The sequence below is a fragment of the Oratosquilla oratoria genome, chromosome 44, assembly GCF_046742065.1.
Source record: "Oratosquilla oratoria isolate Oo_2021 chromosome 44, ASM4674206v1, whole genome shotgun sequence".
Classification (NCBI taxonomy): domain Eukaryota; kingdom Metazoa; phylum Arthropoda; class Malacostraca; order Stomatopoda; family Squillidae; genus Oratosquilla; species Oratosquilla oratoria.
Window position 1 is genome coordinate 23966929 of NC_134820.1, and position 20022 is coordinate 23986950.

A 20022-nucleotide genomic window follows, 5' to 3' on the forward strand; every position below is an offset into this window, starting at 1 on the left:
AAGCAGTCACTGAACATCAGCTCTCCATAAGTGAAAAGGTGAAAGAAATATACTTTAAGTTGACGAGATTTTGAGACTTGTCCGAAAACTGTGTCAGCCCCTTGGGGGGACAAGAGGGTTGACAGTTTTTAAAAATGGTCAGCAGGGAGGCTATTCTTTCTTCCAGAACCACAAGCATGTATCCATAACTACATCACAACAAAATAATGTCGTAGCACATTGGTAAAATTATACTAATGACCCACTTTCGGAGAAGAATAGGCGAAAGTAAAAATATATATTTCGATCACTATCTATGATCCTCTTCATCTGCTGAAGAGGATCACAGGTAGTGATAGAAATATATGGATCTTTTTACTTACACCTATTCTTCTCCAAAAGAGGGTCATTAGTATAACCATAACTACATACATATACCAAAGGCTTTTTCCCCCTTATAAGGGAAGTAGCTAAAAAACAAAGGCATAAAAACCATTCCCACCCATACCATCCCAATCATACTCCACTCCCCTCCACCCTCTTATCTTGGCACCTCCTGAATGATGGGTCATCCCTGCATCTTGTCCATTGCCCTGGGTCAGAAGCAGTGCAAAAAAAAGAAAAAAGAAAAAAAAAAATATATATATAATATATATATATATATATATACTGGTAATAATATCTTACCTCTTTTCTAAGGCAATGTACATAGTTTTACAGGGTGGCTTGCTCATGAGAGTGTAGACAGTTTCGAAGAATGCATCTGTCAGTTGGTTGTGGTATACAACTGAAATTGTGAAATATGTGCATTAGAATTTGTACAAAGACTGTTCTATCAAATAATTATTTTTACATTGCATTCCACGTAAATCTCCACATAAAAAGTGATCAATTATCTTCATTATATTCTTTCAAAATCTGTCTGATTCTGATATATCTTTGTAGGGGAACAAAGGAAATAAAATGGAAATGTGAAATAGAAAGGGGATTTTCATGAAGCAAAAAGTCTAATGACAGGGAAAGAACTATGGATTTAGAAGGTGTGATGAATTTTTTTTTGTAAGATCATACCATATACCAATGCCTTTTTCCCCCTTACAAGGGAGGTAGCCAAAGTCAGGCATAAGTTCACTCCCACCCATTTCATCCCCACATACTCCACTCCCATTCACCACCCCTCCCTCTCTCTTTCCTTGGCAAGACAGTTATGTGAAAAATATTAAGCAAAACGTTAGAATGGTTTATTGGTTTTCATAAACTGGGAGCAGGCATATGATAGGGATGACAGCTAAGCTTTGTGGAGTATTAGAAACATACTGAATAAAAGGAAGCTTGCTGAGTGCAGTCAGGAGTTTTTAAGAGTAGTAGGACTTACATAAAGGTCAAGAATGGGGTGTTTCTAAGTACTTGTATCTACCTACATGTAGTATACACGAAAGGACCTATGCTTATGAGGTCCTTTCTCTTATTCTCCAATTATCATAAATAGTTTCAAATTCATGCATGGTTCCAGGAATTAACAGATCCTTTAAACACATTCAACATATCTCCGAAGCTTCATACGTCCCATCCTTGGTCTTTCTCTCAGGCTCATCTTTTGCTTTCCACGCTCTCCTTAGTATTTTCTTGTTCATTCTTTACATATGCCCAAACCACCTCAGAACCCTGTTCTATCCTATGCAACAGCTCTCTTCTCACCTCTCACTCTGTCTCACCCTGATATTTCTTGGTCTATTCTTGTAACACCTATCATATTTCTCCAAAAATTTCATCTCTTCCTCTCTGTCTCCCTCGTATTCAAAGCAAGGTCCATACAGCACTGTGGATACACTCCTAATAACTTCCTCTATCAATCCTATCATATTCCTTCTTAGTCTATAAAAACCCAACAAACATCATTATTCTTGATGACACTTCCTTCCATTTAACCACGTATCCAAACATAACGTCATCGATGGTCACTTCTTCCCTTCGTCTTCCCCTTCTCCACACCCGATATCCTATCTACCGCTCTTGAACTCACTCCCCTTCTTTCAATTCAAATTCACTGAATTAATTTTTGAAACCCTTATATCTGTCAAGCTCCTCATCTCAAAAACTGTCAGTCTATTCCTTTCCACCTTGCATATTTTGTGTCTTTGCTCCACATAACACCAAGGGTACAATTGGTCTTTCACACCTTCTTGTACATACATATACCAAAGGCTTTTTCCCCCTTATAAGGGAGGTAGCCAAAAAACTGAGGCATAAAAACCACTTCCACCACTTCTATCCTCATCACACTCCGCTCCTTTCCACCCTCTTCCTTCCCTCTTACCTTGGCACCTCCATGTATTTATCCCTAATTACCTATTTCTCGTAACATTTTTCAGTCCACCCAAAAACTGACCTGCTTTCTTTACTCCAAAACTCACTTCCACAACCATTCTTATATGGTCCTGGTGCTGCAGCGTCTTCGTCGTGGGACCACCCCCAACCCCAAGAAGACTGCATTATACACAATCATGAATGCAAACAACACAACATACACTCTATAAAGGATTTGTGGGAAAACCCTGTTTTGGCCATGGGAGAGTGGAGGGGTGTGGAGTGTATTCAGGGATGGAATGGGTGGGAATGATTTTATGCCTTTTTGTTTTTGGCTACCCCCCTTGTAAGGGGGAAAAAGCCTTGGTATATGTATGTATGTATGCATTCCTTGGGGGGAAGTGACTGCTTGGACAGACAGTCTCGAAAGAAGAAGAAGAAGAAGAAGAAAAGAAGAAGAAGAACAACAACAACCACTCTTGTATTCACAGTTACATGCAACCTCAAAGGTTTTCCACTTCCTCATACAAACATATACAAAGAAATCTTACCATCAGCAGCAAGAATGACTGAGACATTGCTCAGTTCCTTTCGTATGTCATCCAGAGTGCCGTGGTTGAAGAAATCTATTTCTCTAATCAACATGTTGGCCTTCAAAACCTCACCATTCCTTTTGACATTTCGCCGAACTAGATCTAAAATATCTCCACGATCCACATCTGAAAGGAAATCATTTTAAGTGAATGCCAGACTAAATTAAAGTTGATTCAAAGTAGTGTGGAAGTTCTGTGACAAAACTAAATCATAATTAAACTCACAGATAAAAGATTTAAAGGATAAGCACATCACAATTTTCAAATCCAAATCTTCCTTATTGACTTTAGATTTTATCTAAATAAATAGATTAAATTTTTCTTTCTGTCACCCTAGTTTTCTTACATTTTTATCGGTATCTTTATTTCACCTAAACAAATTGTCTGGTACAAAATTTAGGAATAGCGTTTGTCACGTTGATGATGTAATACTGTGAATCTAAAAAACAAAGCCACTGATGGTTTTGTGCATTTAGAGTATATAGGATGTAAAGAATTGCTCTGCGAATCTTTTGCCGTTTGTAAATTTAACTAACTGTAATTACCATTGTAATTAAGTACAAGTTCTTGATGTGTGGAGAAAAAAAAGAAAAAAAAAATCCTGTCACAGATTTGTAAAGCACGAAAGTTAGTAGTTTTCATTTATATGGATTGATGAACATACTGTTAAAAAAAGGGATTCAATATAGCAAAGTAAACGGAAAATTTACTTTTATTTTAGCACATCACTGGTTTTATCACAGAATTGCAAAACAAGAATATATACTTTTTGAATAACTTGAATAAGTACTATTCTCTATGCTGCAAATGCAAGACTATCCATATATTTTTCATACTGTAACAAAACTGAAATTGATGCAGAATGTATATGTAAGTATCAGGGCATTAAATCTTATCCCTCTTTCTATATTAATAACATATCTGGTAGTTTTATAACTAAAAATAACAGACAAATACATTAACCCGACAGTATCATCAAAGTTTGCTAAAAATATATATACAGTATGTAACTTTTTATTAAATACAAGGTACTTATTTGCTTTTACTTTTAGGAATGTGCCCTGTGGTGCTACAAGGAGAAGGATGCCTAGTCCCAATCCCCGTCCCTTTCTTCTCGCCTCTTACAATCCAAGTGGGAATACTTGGTGGGAGTATTCTTTTCCCCCACCACAGGGGATGTGGATGTGCTGTGTCTTGCGACACTGCTTCTGACCCAGGGCAGTGGACAGGGTGCAGGGATGACCCGTCATCTAGGAGGTGCTAAGATGGGAGGGAGGGTGGAGGGGTGTGGAGTGTTTTCAGGGATGGAATGGGTGGGAATGATTTTATGCCTTTTCCTTTTTGGCTACCTCCCTAGTAAGGGGGAAAAAGCCTTGGTATATGTATGTATGTACTTATTTGTACTTGAACATACTTGGTATCTTTCAAGTACTTTAGGTCTTAGTACAACTACAAGTAGGCCTAAAATTACCATTGAATTTTTAAACTCCAAGTGCAAGTTCATGAAAATCTGTACTGAAGTACAAGTACATGTACTTGAATCCAACCCTGATGCCACAACTGCATCATGTTCATGGCTATGCACATGTATAATGAATGTTGGGGCAGAGTAGAGATAAGACACATTTTAGTATCTTTAATTAATGGGACAAATTGAAGAAGGAAATATATATACAATTTTTAGATGTGATCTACCATACATTTATGCAAAGTAGTATATACACTGTGTGCTTATCATTAAGTGTAGTAATTTGTTAAATGAATAGCTAAGTGAGAAAATAACAAGACTGTTCCTTACCTGTGATGATAACTTTCCTGCCAATCATACCAGCAACAATAGAAGTTAACCCCACTCCCGACGCTACTTCTAGAATATCCTGTCCTCTGCACACCTCAGGGTGATGCAAGAGAAAGTCAGCTAGGAACAAAGCTCCTCTCCACACCTGCTCTCCAACCAAGTCAAGGGTGGTAGAACTGCAGTGTTCTGTAAGGATTCACGATGGTCAAAAATCACTGACGAGGAGCTCTTTAACACGTCTTATATCATACTTTGAAAAACTCTTGCACACACATTTATATATATGTTGTTGAGACATTGTGACAGGTTTGAGGAAGGAGGAAGAGAAAGACATGGGTCTAGGGCAGAGTTTATTCCTGACTGGTTTTGCTTACATTCCTCTGAAGAAGCTGTAAGCAAAACCGGTCAGGAATGAACTCGGCCCTAGATCTGTGTCTTTCTTTCCTCTTTCCTCATATAAACATTGTGATATCTATTAAAAGTGAAACATCTAGACAATTACTATCACACACAAAAATGATGAAATAATGATAATAAAAAAGTTATTTTACTCTTCATAAATTCTAATTACACAAAATGATTTCTAATTTTACCAATTTACTAAATATTACCATCCTGCAGGTCAACAACTTGCAAGTACCCATCACTGGTCCCTGAATCTAAGAAGGAAGAAATGAAAGAAGAAAAAGGGGAAGGAAGGAGAAGGATGGAAGAGATAGAAGTGGAGAGGAGGGAAGGAGAGGGAAGGAAGAGAAAGGAGCAGAAGTGGGTAGGAGAAGGAAAGAGATGGAAGGAGGAGAAGGAAAGAGGAGAGGAGGAGATGAAGATGGGGAGGAAAAGGGAAGAAGAGGGAGGTGCATGGAGGAAAAGGAAGGACAGAAAGAGAAGTAAGAAGATGGAAGGAGAAGGAAGGAGAAGGGAAAAGAGAAGGGAGAGGGAAGGAGGGAGGAGGGAGGAGAAGGAGGCAGGAGGAGGAATGGGGAAAAGGTACGATGAAAAAGAATGGGGAGGAAGGAAGAAAAGGAAGGAAGGAGAAGAGGGAAGAAGAAAATAATCCATGTGATATCCAGTTTTATACACATACACTGGTCTAAAATGTCAACATATGAAAGTATTACTTGAGAATTTAACCAAACCTTTATTTCTCAAACAATGAGAGCCAAACAGACTTATGAATATAATTGTCCATGACAGTTCAAATAATATAGCACAGGAAATCCTCTATACATGAAGGGATATGTACCTTTCAAACACTTTCGTATACTGGAGTAATTTATGCCATACGGACTTTTAGAAAATGTGGAGATATATTCCAAAAGCCTCCCCACTCAGTAAACCTAAAGTAAGTACCACACAGATAGTAAAGTTCTTAGATCTACAGATGTAATGTCAATAAAAAATAAATGAACTTCAAATTGGTGTTTACTCAATAATATATATATATATATATATATATATATATATATATATATATATATATATATATATATATATATAATGAAACATCCACAGAAGATGTTGATGATCTGAGTGGGCATTTGGGAGGTATGAAAAAGTACATAAGTAACAAAATAGCAAAGAATGAACACATGACAATGGTGGAGATTGGGAATGAGTATTTTACAGTCCATTAATTCCATATGCGAGACTGAAATTGCAATCACTCATTTTGGTTCTGTACAGTATTTCCATAATTTTTTCATACTTCTTTTTGTACCACTGAAGCATGTGCCTTTCATGTATAGAAATTTTTCCTCAACTATCCCTTTTTGTACCTTTGAATTTTCATTTTTGAGTTTCATATACAGGTACCTATAGGTAATTTCCTATATATGAAACTCTGATGTACGAAGATTCGAAAGTGGAAAAAAAAAAAAAAAAGGCTAGGACAATTTTCTATGTACAAAAGGCACATGCTTTGATGGTACAGAAAGAAGTATGAAAAATAATCAAAATATTGTACAGAATCAAGTTTTCCACATGAGCAACTGCTATACCAGTTACCAGTTTTGATTCGATGTATGAATTATCAATATGAAAAATTGTTTAAAGGTATGTATCCCTTTCATATATACAGGATTCCCTTTAGAAATGTCTTCCCAATGACAGCAAATTTCTACTTAAGTTTGAAACCCAACAGGTCTAAATATAGGTAATTACACAAACACAACAAACTTAATAACCAAAACTTTAATCACCATGGTTTCACTAAATAATAGTACCATTCTCTCACTATTAGCATTGTTTAGTATTCTTAATTTGCAAAACTACTCAAAACATTGTTAGTAACAAAAACTACTTAGGTTAACATAATCACCATTACCTCTGGAACAAAACATCTTGTGTTCTGTGTCGGCAACAGACAGATGCACAACGGGACCAACACGTGGGATTGTGTTCAGGTGGAAGGATAGAATGTATACAAATATAGACTAATCTGCATTTCCATTATATTGGAATGTTTATCATTAAGTTGGAACACATAGCTAAGTATATCCACTTTCTATAAGTTGTGTGTGAAAAATTAATGTGTAGTTATTCATGCACATCAAATATTAACAAGACAAAAAATGACAAGTAAACATGTTCAAAATATCAAGAACAATTTGATCCACAAATACAAGAATGGACATTGCACAGGTAAAAACTGTTGAACGTTCATAACATTTAGTGCCCAATGTGTATGTGTGTGCTTACCTAATTGTAGTATAAAGGAGCATCGCTCATTGGGTCATCTCCTATTCTCTAATTTTCTAACATACCTAGACTCAATTTCATATACAGTTCCAACTTAATCTATATCTCTGATTTCCAATTATCATATTTAGATTTGAACTTGTGTATTGTTTGAGCCTGGGCTATATCACCTAAGCTATTCCACATAGTCATACATCTATATGAAAAACTGTACTTCTTCAGTGTGCATGTGTGTAAGTATGTGTGTATCTATACATATATATCCACACACACACAAACTAAAGGCCCTTTCCTTTTCATCTTATAAGGAGGAGGGGGTAACCAATAGGAGAGTCATATCACATCCCCATCATACACAATGAAAACCTGTTCAACCACCCTTCCCATTTTAATGACATAGGGAAGGAAGGATTGCCCTGTCCCTCGTCATATTCCTTGGGTCAAAGGCAATGCAATGAGGCACAGCTTACTGCACTGCAGGGCCTGACCGGTGGTTGAATCCTGTTGCTTCAACATATAGCACCTCCCTTCCTCATCCAGTGAAAACAGTTTATGAAACAGACGAGAGGAATACCCGTATGACAGAGGGGAAAGTGTCATGGTTCTAAATATATCAAATGTTTGTTACAACTGAGAAAAGTCTTGAGTGTGTAAACCTTAGAGAGAGGGAAAAAAAAAAAAAAAAAAAAAAAACAAAAAAAATATATATATATATATATATATATATATATATATATATATAAAGTCTTGAGTGTGTAAACCTTAGAGGGAGGGAAAAAAAAAAAAATTATATATATATATATATATATATATATATATATATACACACACACATATATATATATATATATATATATATATACTATACACACACACATATATATATATATATATATATATAATATACACACATATATATACTGTATATATATATACACACATATATATATATATATATATATATATATATATATATATATAAATAAATAAATGAATAAATAAAAATAAATAAATGGTACAGTTGAAGAATCATATTTCTGTAACATGGTGACATAATGGAAATGGAAATTTTCCGTACAAGGCAAGTCACCATTCCTTGTAAAACTTAAAACTAAAACTTAAAACCAGTGACAAATCTGATTCAGTAATTACCAATAATCACAGCTCCTTCATGTGCTCCGACCCGTCCCCTGCGGACAACATCCAGGTCTCCATCCTCATCAATGATTGCCTGTAGGTTCTCTGAGATGTTGCCATTTGGCAACAACTCCTCAACCATGTACGAAGGGAAGGCAAACTCGAAACGAGACAACACAGCTGATAAAAGAAACAAGTTATAATAATGACAATAAATTTCTAACAGAAGCATAAAAAAAATGTCAACTACTTTGTTTCATACACACTTTTGATTAAAGAAAGGAAGGTATTACATGAAGATGGCAAGATTACCGGGTAATTGTCATTATTATGGTAACCATTTATATCAATGAAAAGAAATCACTAATGGAGGCACAAAAGAAATGTAATCATACTTCAATACCCAGATCATAACACTTTGGCATACACTGTAATACAAAGGTGGGTGGAGAGAGGATGATTTCTGGGTGGTGATGAAGGTAGATATCAAATATAGGTTTAAGGAGAGGTAGGTTAGTTGTGAAATAAAAGTAAGAAGGTTGGAGATGGTCAAGTGATAAAGGGTTACTGGTGTTGGCTGAAAGGAAAGGGATTGTTTGCATAGAAGGAAAAGAAGAGCCCAACCTTACATATTCTATGATTCTGTCACATGAGTAGTTATGGAAAGCTATTTGAACCTAAATCTATATAAAAAAAAATTCCATGACATAGCAGTAAGAGGGAATGAAGCAGCTGAAAAAATACACAATACAAAATGAAAGAAGCAAAAACAAAGAAAAGAAAAGAAAAGAAAAAAGGCAAAATGAGAAAACCGAACAGGACTGTGGAAACAAAGTCAGGAGAAGGAGAGGAACAAGGTAGGGAAATAGAGAGGCAAAGAAGAAAAAGAAGAAGAAGAAAAAGAAGAAGAAGAAGAAGGATAATATTAGTGTTACTTTGAGCTTCAGTGTCTGGAAACCTACAGTCCCACACTGGTCGGCAATAGTCTTTGGGTCCTCCAACACCTCTCCAGGAAGAACCATTGGACTGTTGTGAGTGTTGTAATTAATAGGGATCAGTATCCATGTCATTGGCTGGTGGAGGAAAAAGAGGAGGGGAGTCGTCATTGGTTGTCATTTCTCATGCAAGAGTGAAATATAAACAAGTTGATACAGGAGTCTCTCAAGCCCCCTCCAGAGATCAGATGTCAGTTCTTCAGTGGTAAGGGTACTGACGGGATCTGAAGAGAAGCTGCGAGTAGAAAATTCTCTCTGATCTCTGCTTGCATGGGCCCCCTCATGCAAACTTCCATCATGGATCCCACAAGATGGAGATTAACATTTTCAATAATAATGAAGTGGAAAAAACAAACAGAAAATTTAGCTGGTCACTTAATATACCAATTGATAAAGATAAGAGAATATAAGAGGTTTTGATAAGGGGAGGAAAAAAATAAATACATAAAACTAATAAACAAATGCAGATTAACATTTTCGATAAAATTAAGGTGGAAAAAACAAACAGAAAATTTAGCTGGTCACTTAATTGATAAGGATAAGAGGATATAAGAGGTTTTGATAGGGGGAGAAGAAAAAACAAAAAATAAAATAATAATAAAATAAAACTAATAAATATATACAATAAAATAAATAAGAATAAATAAATGAGCACACGCAGCCTGAATGATTTAAACCAAGTTAGACTCATAAGCAATTTAAAAACTAGGTATGACAGAAAAAAGTGACAGGGAGAGGAGAAGAGAGAAGAGAGGAAAGGAGAAGAGAGGAAAGGAGAAAAGAGGAAAAGAGAGGAAAAGAGAGGAGAAGAGAAGAAAAGAGGGGAGAAGAGAAGAAAAGAGAGGAGAAGAGAAGAAAAGAGAGGAGAGATAGAAATGTGGAGGGATATAGATAATGACAAGCCAAAGAGTATTATGACTTAAAAAGAAGTGACTAATGATGACCACTTTCAAGATGGACGTTAGAGAAGACCATCTCCCTGCCAACCCTCTTCAAAACTTGTAAACATCTTGAGCTCTATCTGAAGGCGTAGTCTCAAGAGACCGACACTTGGCCTCTAATCAACTTCAACTGTATTTCCTTCCCAACTGTATTTCCTTCCCATTTAAAAATAAAGACAGTTGACAACCTGCCAGCACAGAAACTGTCCCACACTAATGCAACGCGTACAACAGTCCGAAATGTCTTCCTTAAAAGATCTATGGGAGGTCCTGAGGGCTGCTGTCTTGTATTGTGCAGATACAAGTTTCTAGTCAGTGCAACTCAAATAATTATCATTATGAAAAAGAAATACCACAATATGGGTTTCTCATGTGAATGTCACATATGGGGAATTCAATACAGAAATGGATATTATAAGTGAAATACAAGAACACAGGGGAAACGTGAGCAGTCAAAAAACAAGGAGAAAGCCAAAAGAAGACTGAAGTTCTTATGGAATATAACAAATAAATATTCAATCCAAATCTGGTTCATCATTCTCTATTAAAATATGAAATAATGTATACCTGAACTTACAATTCACAAAATGGAAGCTTTGAAAAAAAAATCTACCATGCCCATTGCTTTTGAAATTTACAGCAATTATGGAACAATATCTACAACTTCAGAGACAGAACATGACATTACAGAAAAAAAAAAAAAAAAAAAAAAAAAAAATATATATATATATATATAGTATTACTATGAAAACTTAGGCCGGCAAAAAAAAAAAAAAAAAAAAAAAAAAAAAAAAAATATATATATATATATATATATATATATATATATATATATATATATATAGTATTACTACGAAAACTTAGGCCGGCCACACACGTGCAGGTTAAACTGACAGTTACAAATTGTTGCCTTGAGTTTCACAGTGGAAACTGGCAACTGTCCTTGAAATATCCCACAGATTTCTCTAGAAAGAAACTTTGGACTGTTGTTTGCGTTGCTTCCGGTGTGGGACTGCTTCTACGTCACTGGCTGAAAGTTGTCGGGAGAAGAGCTTTTGTCAGTTGTCAGTTCTCCACGTGTAATAACGTGTAAGAAATACTGCTGAAGTTGGTAGAGAACTTGAGCCCAGTGTGAAGACAAGTGCTTGCCCCTGGGGGCTGCATCTCCTGATGGAGGTGCAGGGCTTATGCATTTTGAAAATATATACTTGTACACATTCATACACACAAATCACATATACACCTGCCCTACAAGTGACCATGTATTAACTGAATTTCAGTCTTCTTAGGCTTGAAGAAATTCTTTGAAGAAACAAACTGGGATGAATTTAGGAATGCCACTGAGGAAATGGGAAATTTTTCTTTACATTTACAACTTGGAAGGGAACAAGCATGTGCTGAAGATTAGTGGAAGGAAGAACTGGAAATAATATTGGTTCAATAAAAGGTATGAAATAGCTAAAAAAGTACTTAATGAACCATGTAACTGAAGTCACAGACCTTTCCACGTCAAGACACTACAAGACTATAAACCTATTACAAGTTAAACTTTCAAAACATTTCAATAATAAACAAGGTTTTCAATATACTGTACAGCATGTTTACCTTGTTGTAATATTGTGAATAAGCTATGTTTGTGGGGCCATCTTCTTCTGCACCTTTGTACCTAGCTTTGTCAATTGTTTTAGATCTAGCTAATTTCTTTTAGTCTATTTCAGGAAATAACACAATCTGTACAGAAGACGGTGTCGTCAAACCCCTCTGGTACGTTCCCCTGACTTCATGACACTCCTGTCCCAAACCAAGAGATCTCAGTTTTATTCACTTTATTCATTGACCCGAATGTTCCAATAATGTCAACTTTTTCTTTTTCAATTCTCGTGTAATCATTTCTACCTCTCTTGTATTCTTGTTTTGTCCTAGTGGTTTTTCTTTCTCCATTTACTCTGGATCACACCTCTGACTATTTCTAAGCCATGTGTTATTTTTCATTAAACCCATTTTCTATTCAGTCCTTCCCCCCCCAAACCCTAACCTTTACCACATGTGTGTAAACCCAAATTGTGGAATTTTAGAAAGATTTCTCCATTTCTTCAGTTTCTTTTATATTCATGAATTCCTTTCAGTGAAATTTAATAAAGTTCCTCAAGCATGTGAAATCTTATGTAAACTGTATCTTTTATCTATATCTCCATCTACTAACTTAAATTCAAACACTACAAATTCATTTTTCGTATGGGGCACATACATTTTGACGAGTCAATAACCTTTGGTTCTTTAGCAAGCATAAACCATAAGATTTCTGGAGTGTCTTTTCTTGTTCATGTCATACCTTTTACCTATTTTGTTTTTATTGAGTTATCCACAGAAGAAGAAGAAGAAATAGAAAAAGAAAAAGAAGAAAAAGAAGAAGAAAAAGAAGAAGAAAAAGAAGAAAAAGAAGAAAAAGAAGAAGAAAAAGAAGAAGAAAAAGAAGAAGAAGATGAAGAAGATGAAGAAGTAGTAGTAGTAGTAGTTTTGTCCCTTGGTTACTCCTCCCCATCCAACTATTTGTTAAAATCCAACCTGGATTATTCTGTCATTTAGTTTTATAATTTCCTTGGCTTTCATTTTATGGGGTGGGGGGGATGTATACTACCATGAAATCCTTTTATGCATCTCATTTTAATTCTCATGTTCATTGTTTCAGCCTTATCTTCATTCGTGGTTTAGTACACATGCGTGTGTGGCTGTGTGTATGTACTGAATTTATAGCCATGTTACTATTATTTTGTACCTAAAATTACTTGAGCTTATTTATAGACATCAATGGACATCTTTACCATACTAACATGAAAATTTTTAAGACCTTCAGTACTAAGGTACAATGTACATTGAATCACTGATAATAAGCGGCTCTATCCTTGGGAGACAAAACTGTACTGAAGCAGTGGAGTCATAGAAACGGTAAAGGAAAAATTTAAAGATGTTAGTAGAAAGAAGGGATGAAAGTGATGAAAATTAAAAAGGGACTAACATTCTTTACCAAGTATTAGTCTCTAATCATAAAGTACTGCTATACTACTCTGATCTACAGGAAAGTCACTAAAATCCCTAAAAGATTGGTGACATAAATTTTTTACAGTCAATCCCTTATATGGGGCACTGTGGCACACTATATACATCTTTGCTATGGTAAACCCTGAATAATTATGTTTAACTCATAGGCATACAAAAGCGTAAACTGTTTCTTGACTTATTGTGTCTGCCAAGTATGGTCAAACTTTGAACTGAAAAAAAAAAAAATAAAAAAAAAAAAAAAAAAAAAAAAAAAAAAACTGTCAAATGTTTGGCATTGCAAGAATTCATACAGTATGCAACGGGTGTGAAAAGGTTGTATCCTCAGTTTGAAGAGGTCTGACAGTAAAGATAAAGTCATGGAATAAACACTGATCAACACTACATAAGGTCAAGCTAATAATCATCACAAAAACACGTTTACCAATATATACATACAATGGCTACAATCAATACAGGAGCTAAATGGTTCAAATAAAAAGGTTACTATATGCACTTATGTATGTATAAAATAAAAAGAAATATAAATACATATGCATCCAGTATGCTAATTCTAATAACCAGAAGGTTGTATTCCTTCCAAAGGTAACTGTATTAGATTTCTGGATAACTAGGGTTAACCTTTAAGCTGATCATTGAACTTAATTCATATACATAGTAATATGAAGAAGGAAAGATCAGCAAATACCTGCACTTCATTGCCAGGCTTGCAAGCACCCTTTAGCAATAAATCAACAAGCTAAGTGAATCTGAGTGCTTAATCAAATTCAGTAAGCATTAAGGAACACCAGTGGACAGTGCAGAAGCTGGCTAACCTGCTACAATCATGAAAACGTCTCAAGACTGTATAGAACACATATCTGGCTTTAATTTCCAATATCAATTGAACAAAGATATACTAATCCTTGTTTTAAGGGCTTCTATTTGGTGGTGTCTTCGGATAAATTACAATTTCTTTTATTTTCCAATTGGTAGCGATTCATAAATAACTACCTCTTCAGTACAATCATGCAAAAATATACTACTGAGGAGGTTGCTGACAATTTTAACATGGATACCTTTAAATTTAACCTGTGTCCTTCAAAAAAGAAATTTTGTTTTTATTTTTTAAATGTTATCCACACCTATAACACCTTTTACAAGTATGCATACCTCACAGACGTTGTTCTGGCTTAATGTCATAATATTCTATTCTGCTGAAGGATATATGATACTGAAGAGGATCTTGTTTAACCTCAAATTTGTTCAGTCATGCCTTAGCTCAGGAAAACTGTTAATTATATGTCAGAACAAAATCAATAAACTATACAGCTGTGTACAAGGAGTTAGCATGACTGGATCTTAACTTTTTCCATTCATGACAGAATTATGAGCATTGACAAATCATGTTCTAATTTCACTCAATGGAAATGGCACTGTGACCCTCTAATACTTATGAATTTCTATGTGACTGGTGGCAGTCAAACATAAAGAATTTAATGCACTTACTATAATTTCTTCATGGCACAACTAAAGTTTTGCTCAAAACAATAATGTATTTTTTCTACTAAACATTCCAGCAATGCAATAGGGAGATAACAAGAACTACACATTTATTGTAACAAATTGCCAGCCAAATCTGTAATGATGACAAGCACACAGTAAAGCAGAAAGGTGACTGGTCTCTTTTTACGTGCACTTTGGTAATTCCTACCACGATGGTTTGGGCTCCAGAGTACCACTTGACCGTTAGCGCCAAGAAGACACTCATACTCTAGTTCCTCCTCATCGGGTTCCTTACATTTTCCACTCTCAGACTCACATGTCTGTTTGTCATCTGTAATATTTTATGCAGGAAGAGCTATAGTTCACATACTAACAATAACTTTTGCTCACTTTTTTTTTTATTTGAGAATGAATCTGAAACACATTAAGACTTTGATGTGTGCCTGCAATTTTGACAAAGATTTGAAAATATACATGTTCATCACATATGTCCTCAATTCATAACTATACAACAGTTCCTCCATTTATGTGAGGAATGCATTCTGGAAAGCTGTTGTCGAGTAAATTTGTATAAAATGAATACTGTATCCAATTCAATGGGGGAAAAAATAGGGTTGAATTCCTGGGTATTTCCTAAATGGACAGTTTCATAAATACATAAGATAGCAGGAGACTGGAACCTTTGAACATTGCTCCTTTCCTCTATACTACAATCAGGTAAATATATGTATACATCACTGCCAAGTAATGTCGTAACACATTTGTATAAATCCACTAAAGACCCACTATTGATTGGATTAAGAAAAGAAAAGAAATAACGATTTTCATATATTTTGATCACTGGCTGTATTCTGCTGAAGAGGATCACAGCCAGTGATAGAAATATACGGAAATAGTTATTTCCTTCCTTTTCTTAATCCAATTAACAGTGGGTTTTTAGTGTATATGTATACATATATACCAAAAGGCCTTTTCCCTTTCATATGGGTGGTGGATAAGTCAAAGCATACATCCATCCTACAACCACCCAAATCCCCTTATTGGCCCTCCTATCTTACCACCTTTTGAATAAAGGGTCATTCCTTTTCATACAATAAGAAAAAAGTACCAAATTCAAAGTAATAACTACACAGGCCTGGAAGAGGGTTAATATGATAATAATCTATTAAAGAGGAAGTATGGAAGAACCCCTGAATTACAAACTATTGTCTCTTAAGAGCATTACTACATTATTTAAAAATTTTTAGGCGAATGAATTAAACGTCTAGGAGTCGAGGCTTTGGCAGACAACTAATTTGGATTCAGAAATGGGTCACCATGCGTCTCAAATCTTATGCTTTTACTCAAAGGCAGTGGTGTGTTTGAAACTTTGCCAGTTGTCATGTATAATTATAATTTTTCTAAGTTATAGAATATCAGGGTATGATTAATTTTTGACTTCGAGTCTGCAATTTGAATATATATTAATACTAGACTTCATAGTGAATTACATGGCCATTAAACTCACCATTTCAGAGGTGAAACAATTTTTTCTTGTCTGCCATGATTAGTCTGATGTACAAGTAAAATGTGAATTTGATTAAAGTCAAAACTTGTGTAGATAATGCAAATATATGCCTATGTGGCCAAAATGAAGTGTGTACCTTGCTATAACCCTATATCACCAACTATATATCTTTAATTTTGCTCCACCTGCAAAAATTCATGCGAGTGCCCCTGAGTATTACTTATGTTGGTCTTGAGTGTGATTTCTCTCCTGGTTTGGTTTTTGAGAGAACTGGTGAATATGGAATTTGGCATTCTGTTAAGGAGTACTTGTTTAGAGAGCTGTGTATCTACTATCTTGCATCTACCTAATTGTAATATACAGAAAAGGAGAAAGAAACAATTTGATAGCACTTTTAGATGTGAAAAGGATGAACAATGTCATTATGGGATTAGATAATATCAAAAGGTTTTAATGAAAAACTATGTAAGTGTTTGAAGGATGTATATAGTTATCCACACATACTTTAATTTGTGAAATAAATTAGGGAAAATAATCCAAGCACACAATATAAATGAAATCAAAGCAAAGGCTGATAAATGGAGACTGTTGGGACCCTATAATCATAGTTCTAATCCTGTATATTATGATTAGCTAAACACATATTCTGTGGATGATGCATCTAAGATAAAATCATGGGAGACTTGGAACATACAAGAAGATGTATCTTTGTAACATATACTACTATACAAGCTAAACAAACACAACAAAGAACTGAACTGAATCAACTTCCTCAATCTCCACCAAAAACACACATTCTGTGGATGATGCATCTCAGATAAAATCATGTAGACTTGGAACAAACTACAAGAAGATATATCTATGTTATATATACCAATATACAAGCTAAAAAAACAAAAAAGAACTGAACTGAATCAACTTCCTCAATCTCCACCAATGAGGCAGGTGATAGTTGGAACACAGCCCAAACAAGGCAAGTGCAACACACTGCTAAGTGGGTCAACATATCTGATCCACCACCTTCCTTCTTCACTTAACTTATCTGTAAAAAGTTTACTCAATATCATCCCTAAACTAATTTAGGTACCTGTAGGCCTACTCCTACATGTGTACATCATTTTCATCCTCTACACTGCTTTATTTATAAAAAAAATTCTTCAAGTTTTTGATTCATGGGTTAAAATGATTCAAAACAAAAACTACTGTCAACATACTAACCTGGGGGAAAAGTACTGTATACAAATAAAATTTCAACCACCTAGTGACATTCTAAATATGAAAGAAGTACTCACTGAATAGCCTTGTGCTTAGAGAATGCCTCTTGAGGTCTTTGCCAATGACCAAGACACCCAATGCCAAGGTTGCTTGTCTAAACAAATATGCACTGTAACACACTAACTGCCTTCAAACAATGAGAATGTTAAAATATACCATCATAAAAGCTCATTGCAAAATTGACCACTGGTAACGTGATAAAAAAATCAAAGAATGGTTGATATGCCCTAGATATGTATAGCTGTGGTAAGGTCTTTGCATAAAGTGAAGGATGAAAATAAACAAATAGATATATAAATAAATAAAATAAAATAATAATATATTATATATATATATATATATATATATATATATATATATATATATATATATATATATATATATATATACATATATATATATATATATAATAAAAAGGTAAATCAAATAAAAGTACTGTATTTGCCATTATTGAGAGAGAGGTGACTTGATAGTTGTGTTCAGGTCATTAAAAGGAATAGATGAAACTGAAAAAGACATCTTGATCTGGAATAGCAGAATGAAGAAGAAGAAGGAAATGAAAGAAGATGAAGGAAGAAAAAGAAGAAGGAGGAGGAAGAAGGATGAGATAAAGAGAAGATGAAGGAAGAAGGAGGAGGAAGAGGGAAGAAGAAGGAAGAAGAGGGAAGAAGAAAGAAGAAGGAAGAGGATGAAGGAGGAGGGAAGGAGAAGGAAAAGGAAGGTAGAAGACGGAAGATTAAGGAAGAAGAAGAAATCTTGCACATACACATGATCTACACAACATACTTGTACCATATACCAAACCACCTCAGTTACAGGTACCAATGACAAGTAGGACTACCTGCTTGTGGTAGTCCTGGAAGATGGACAAAAGGAGCTGTCCATTTTCAAAACCCATCAACCCCCACATCTCTAGATGACACATAGTCTCCAGATAGGATCAAGGATCTCCCTCCATCAATTTCAACTGTATTTCTTACACCTTTCTTTACACAGAGAGCTGACAACTGGTAACTGCTCCCATGCTCCTACTATTATACTTTCAGCAAGTGACAGAAACAGTACCACACTAATACAACAAAGATAACATTCCAAAAGTTTCTTCCTAGAGATATGCAGTAGAGCCCAAGGACTGTTGACAGTCTCTGTGGGGGTACAGGTTTTTCATTCCGTGAATCTTTAAGTAACACATATTGTACTACTATTATCTCATTCACATGTATACATCCACACTTACACAGTATTTTCTGATATCTAGTGTGTACAAAAATATAGAATATGTTTCCTATTGAAAACGATAAATAAAAGATCTGGTGACCCAGTCAAGTGGTATACAAAGACATCACACATCTGGCAGCACTGGCATTCATCTACCACACTCACATGCCTTTACTTGCTTATTGCTCTCAGAGCTGCCACATTAAGTAGGTTTACGTCACATGCCTTCGTGATACCACCTTCTAATTTTGGATGTTCTTTTTTGCTGATGCTGCGCTTATGTAAATCTGACAGAACTAGATTTTTGTTAGAACTAACCACTGCTTCTATCCTTGGGGACAATATCACTTCAAAGAAATGGATAAAGGTGATTAAGGAGAAATTTAAGGAGGGTAACAGTACATAAGAATAAGAGATAAAAGTGATCAGCATTTTTTCCCCTTAAGTGGCGATTAGTCTCTAGTTATATAAGAATGCAGTGACTCTGGTTGGTAGATATGTCACTTAGTACCTAATATACTCACTGCATAAAACAGTTAGTGCTCTATATGGGGGTCAATTCTGTATTTCAATGATCCACCCAGTCTTAGCACTGAGAAGGTCTGTATTTTAGCTAGGAAGGATGAACATTTTTTGACAAAAGAAATAGCATTTTGTAGAGTGCCGCTAGAGCACCATTTGTCACCTTGTTGCTACCACATTTCACCAGTTTCTTCTATGGCTAATGCTATGTGGGACATCCCAACATACCCTGCAATAACTTGGGATATATATATATATGTATATATATATCATTCTCCTATAGTAATCTCGACTTCTCATAGGATAACTTTACAGAGAGCAGGATACTTAGTCTCATCACTCTATCCCATTTTGTTACCTTTCACAATTACCATGGGAAACAGTGGTAGGATTCTATCCTTCCCCTACCATAGGGGAGATGGGAAAAGAAAAAGTTTCAAGGGAACTGCATAACAGAGGGATAGTCATGATACAAAAGTAGTATCACTCCTCTATGAGTAGAGATTTTACT

The 20022-nt window shown here is 35.1% G+C and overlaps 1 protein-coding gene across 4 annotated transcripts in view; it reads right to left on the reverse strand.

The window, feature by feature from the left end:
* LOC143022444 (methyltransferase-like protein 22) overlaps positions 1 to 20022 on the reverse strand; it is a 29213-nt gene that overhangs the window by 5188 nt on the left and 4003 nt on the right. Inside the window, exons 2-7 of one of the 4 annotated variants that reach the window (XM_076180672.1) lie at positions 15198 to 15320; positions 8527 to 8691; positions 7001 to 7024; positions 4678 to 4863; positions 2838 to 3005; positions 667 to 766 (exon numbers count right to left, since the gene is read on the reverse strand). In XM_076180672.1, the coding sequence (XP_076036787.1) occupies positions 667 to 766; positions 2838 to 3005; positions 4678 to 4863; positions 7001 to 7024; positions 8527 to 8691; positions 15198 to 15320 (766 nt within the window). The remainder of the gene's footprint in view (positions 1 to 666; positions 767 to 2837; positions 3006 to 4677; positions 4864 to 7000; positions 7025 to 8526; positions 8692 to 15197; positions 15321 to 20022) is intronic. The other 3 variants (XM_076180674.1, XM_076180673.1, XM_076180675.1) reach the window with 3 other exon arrangements.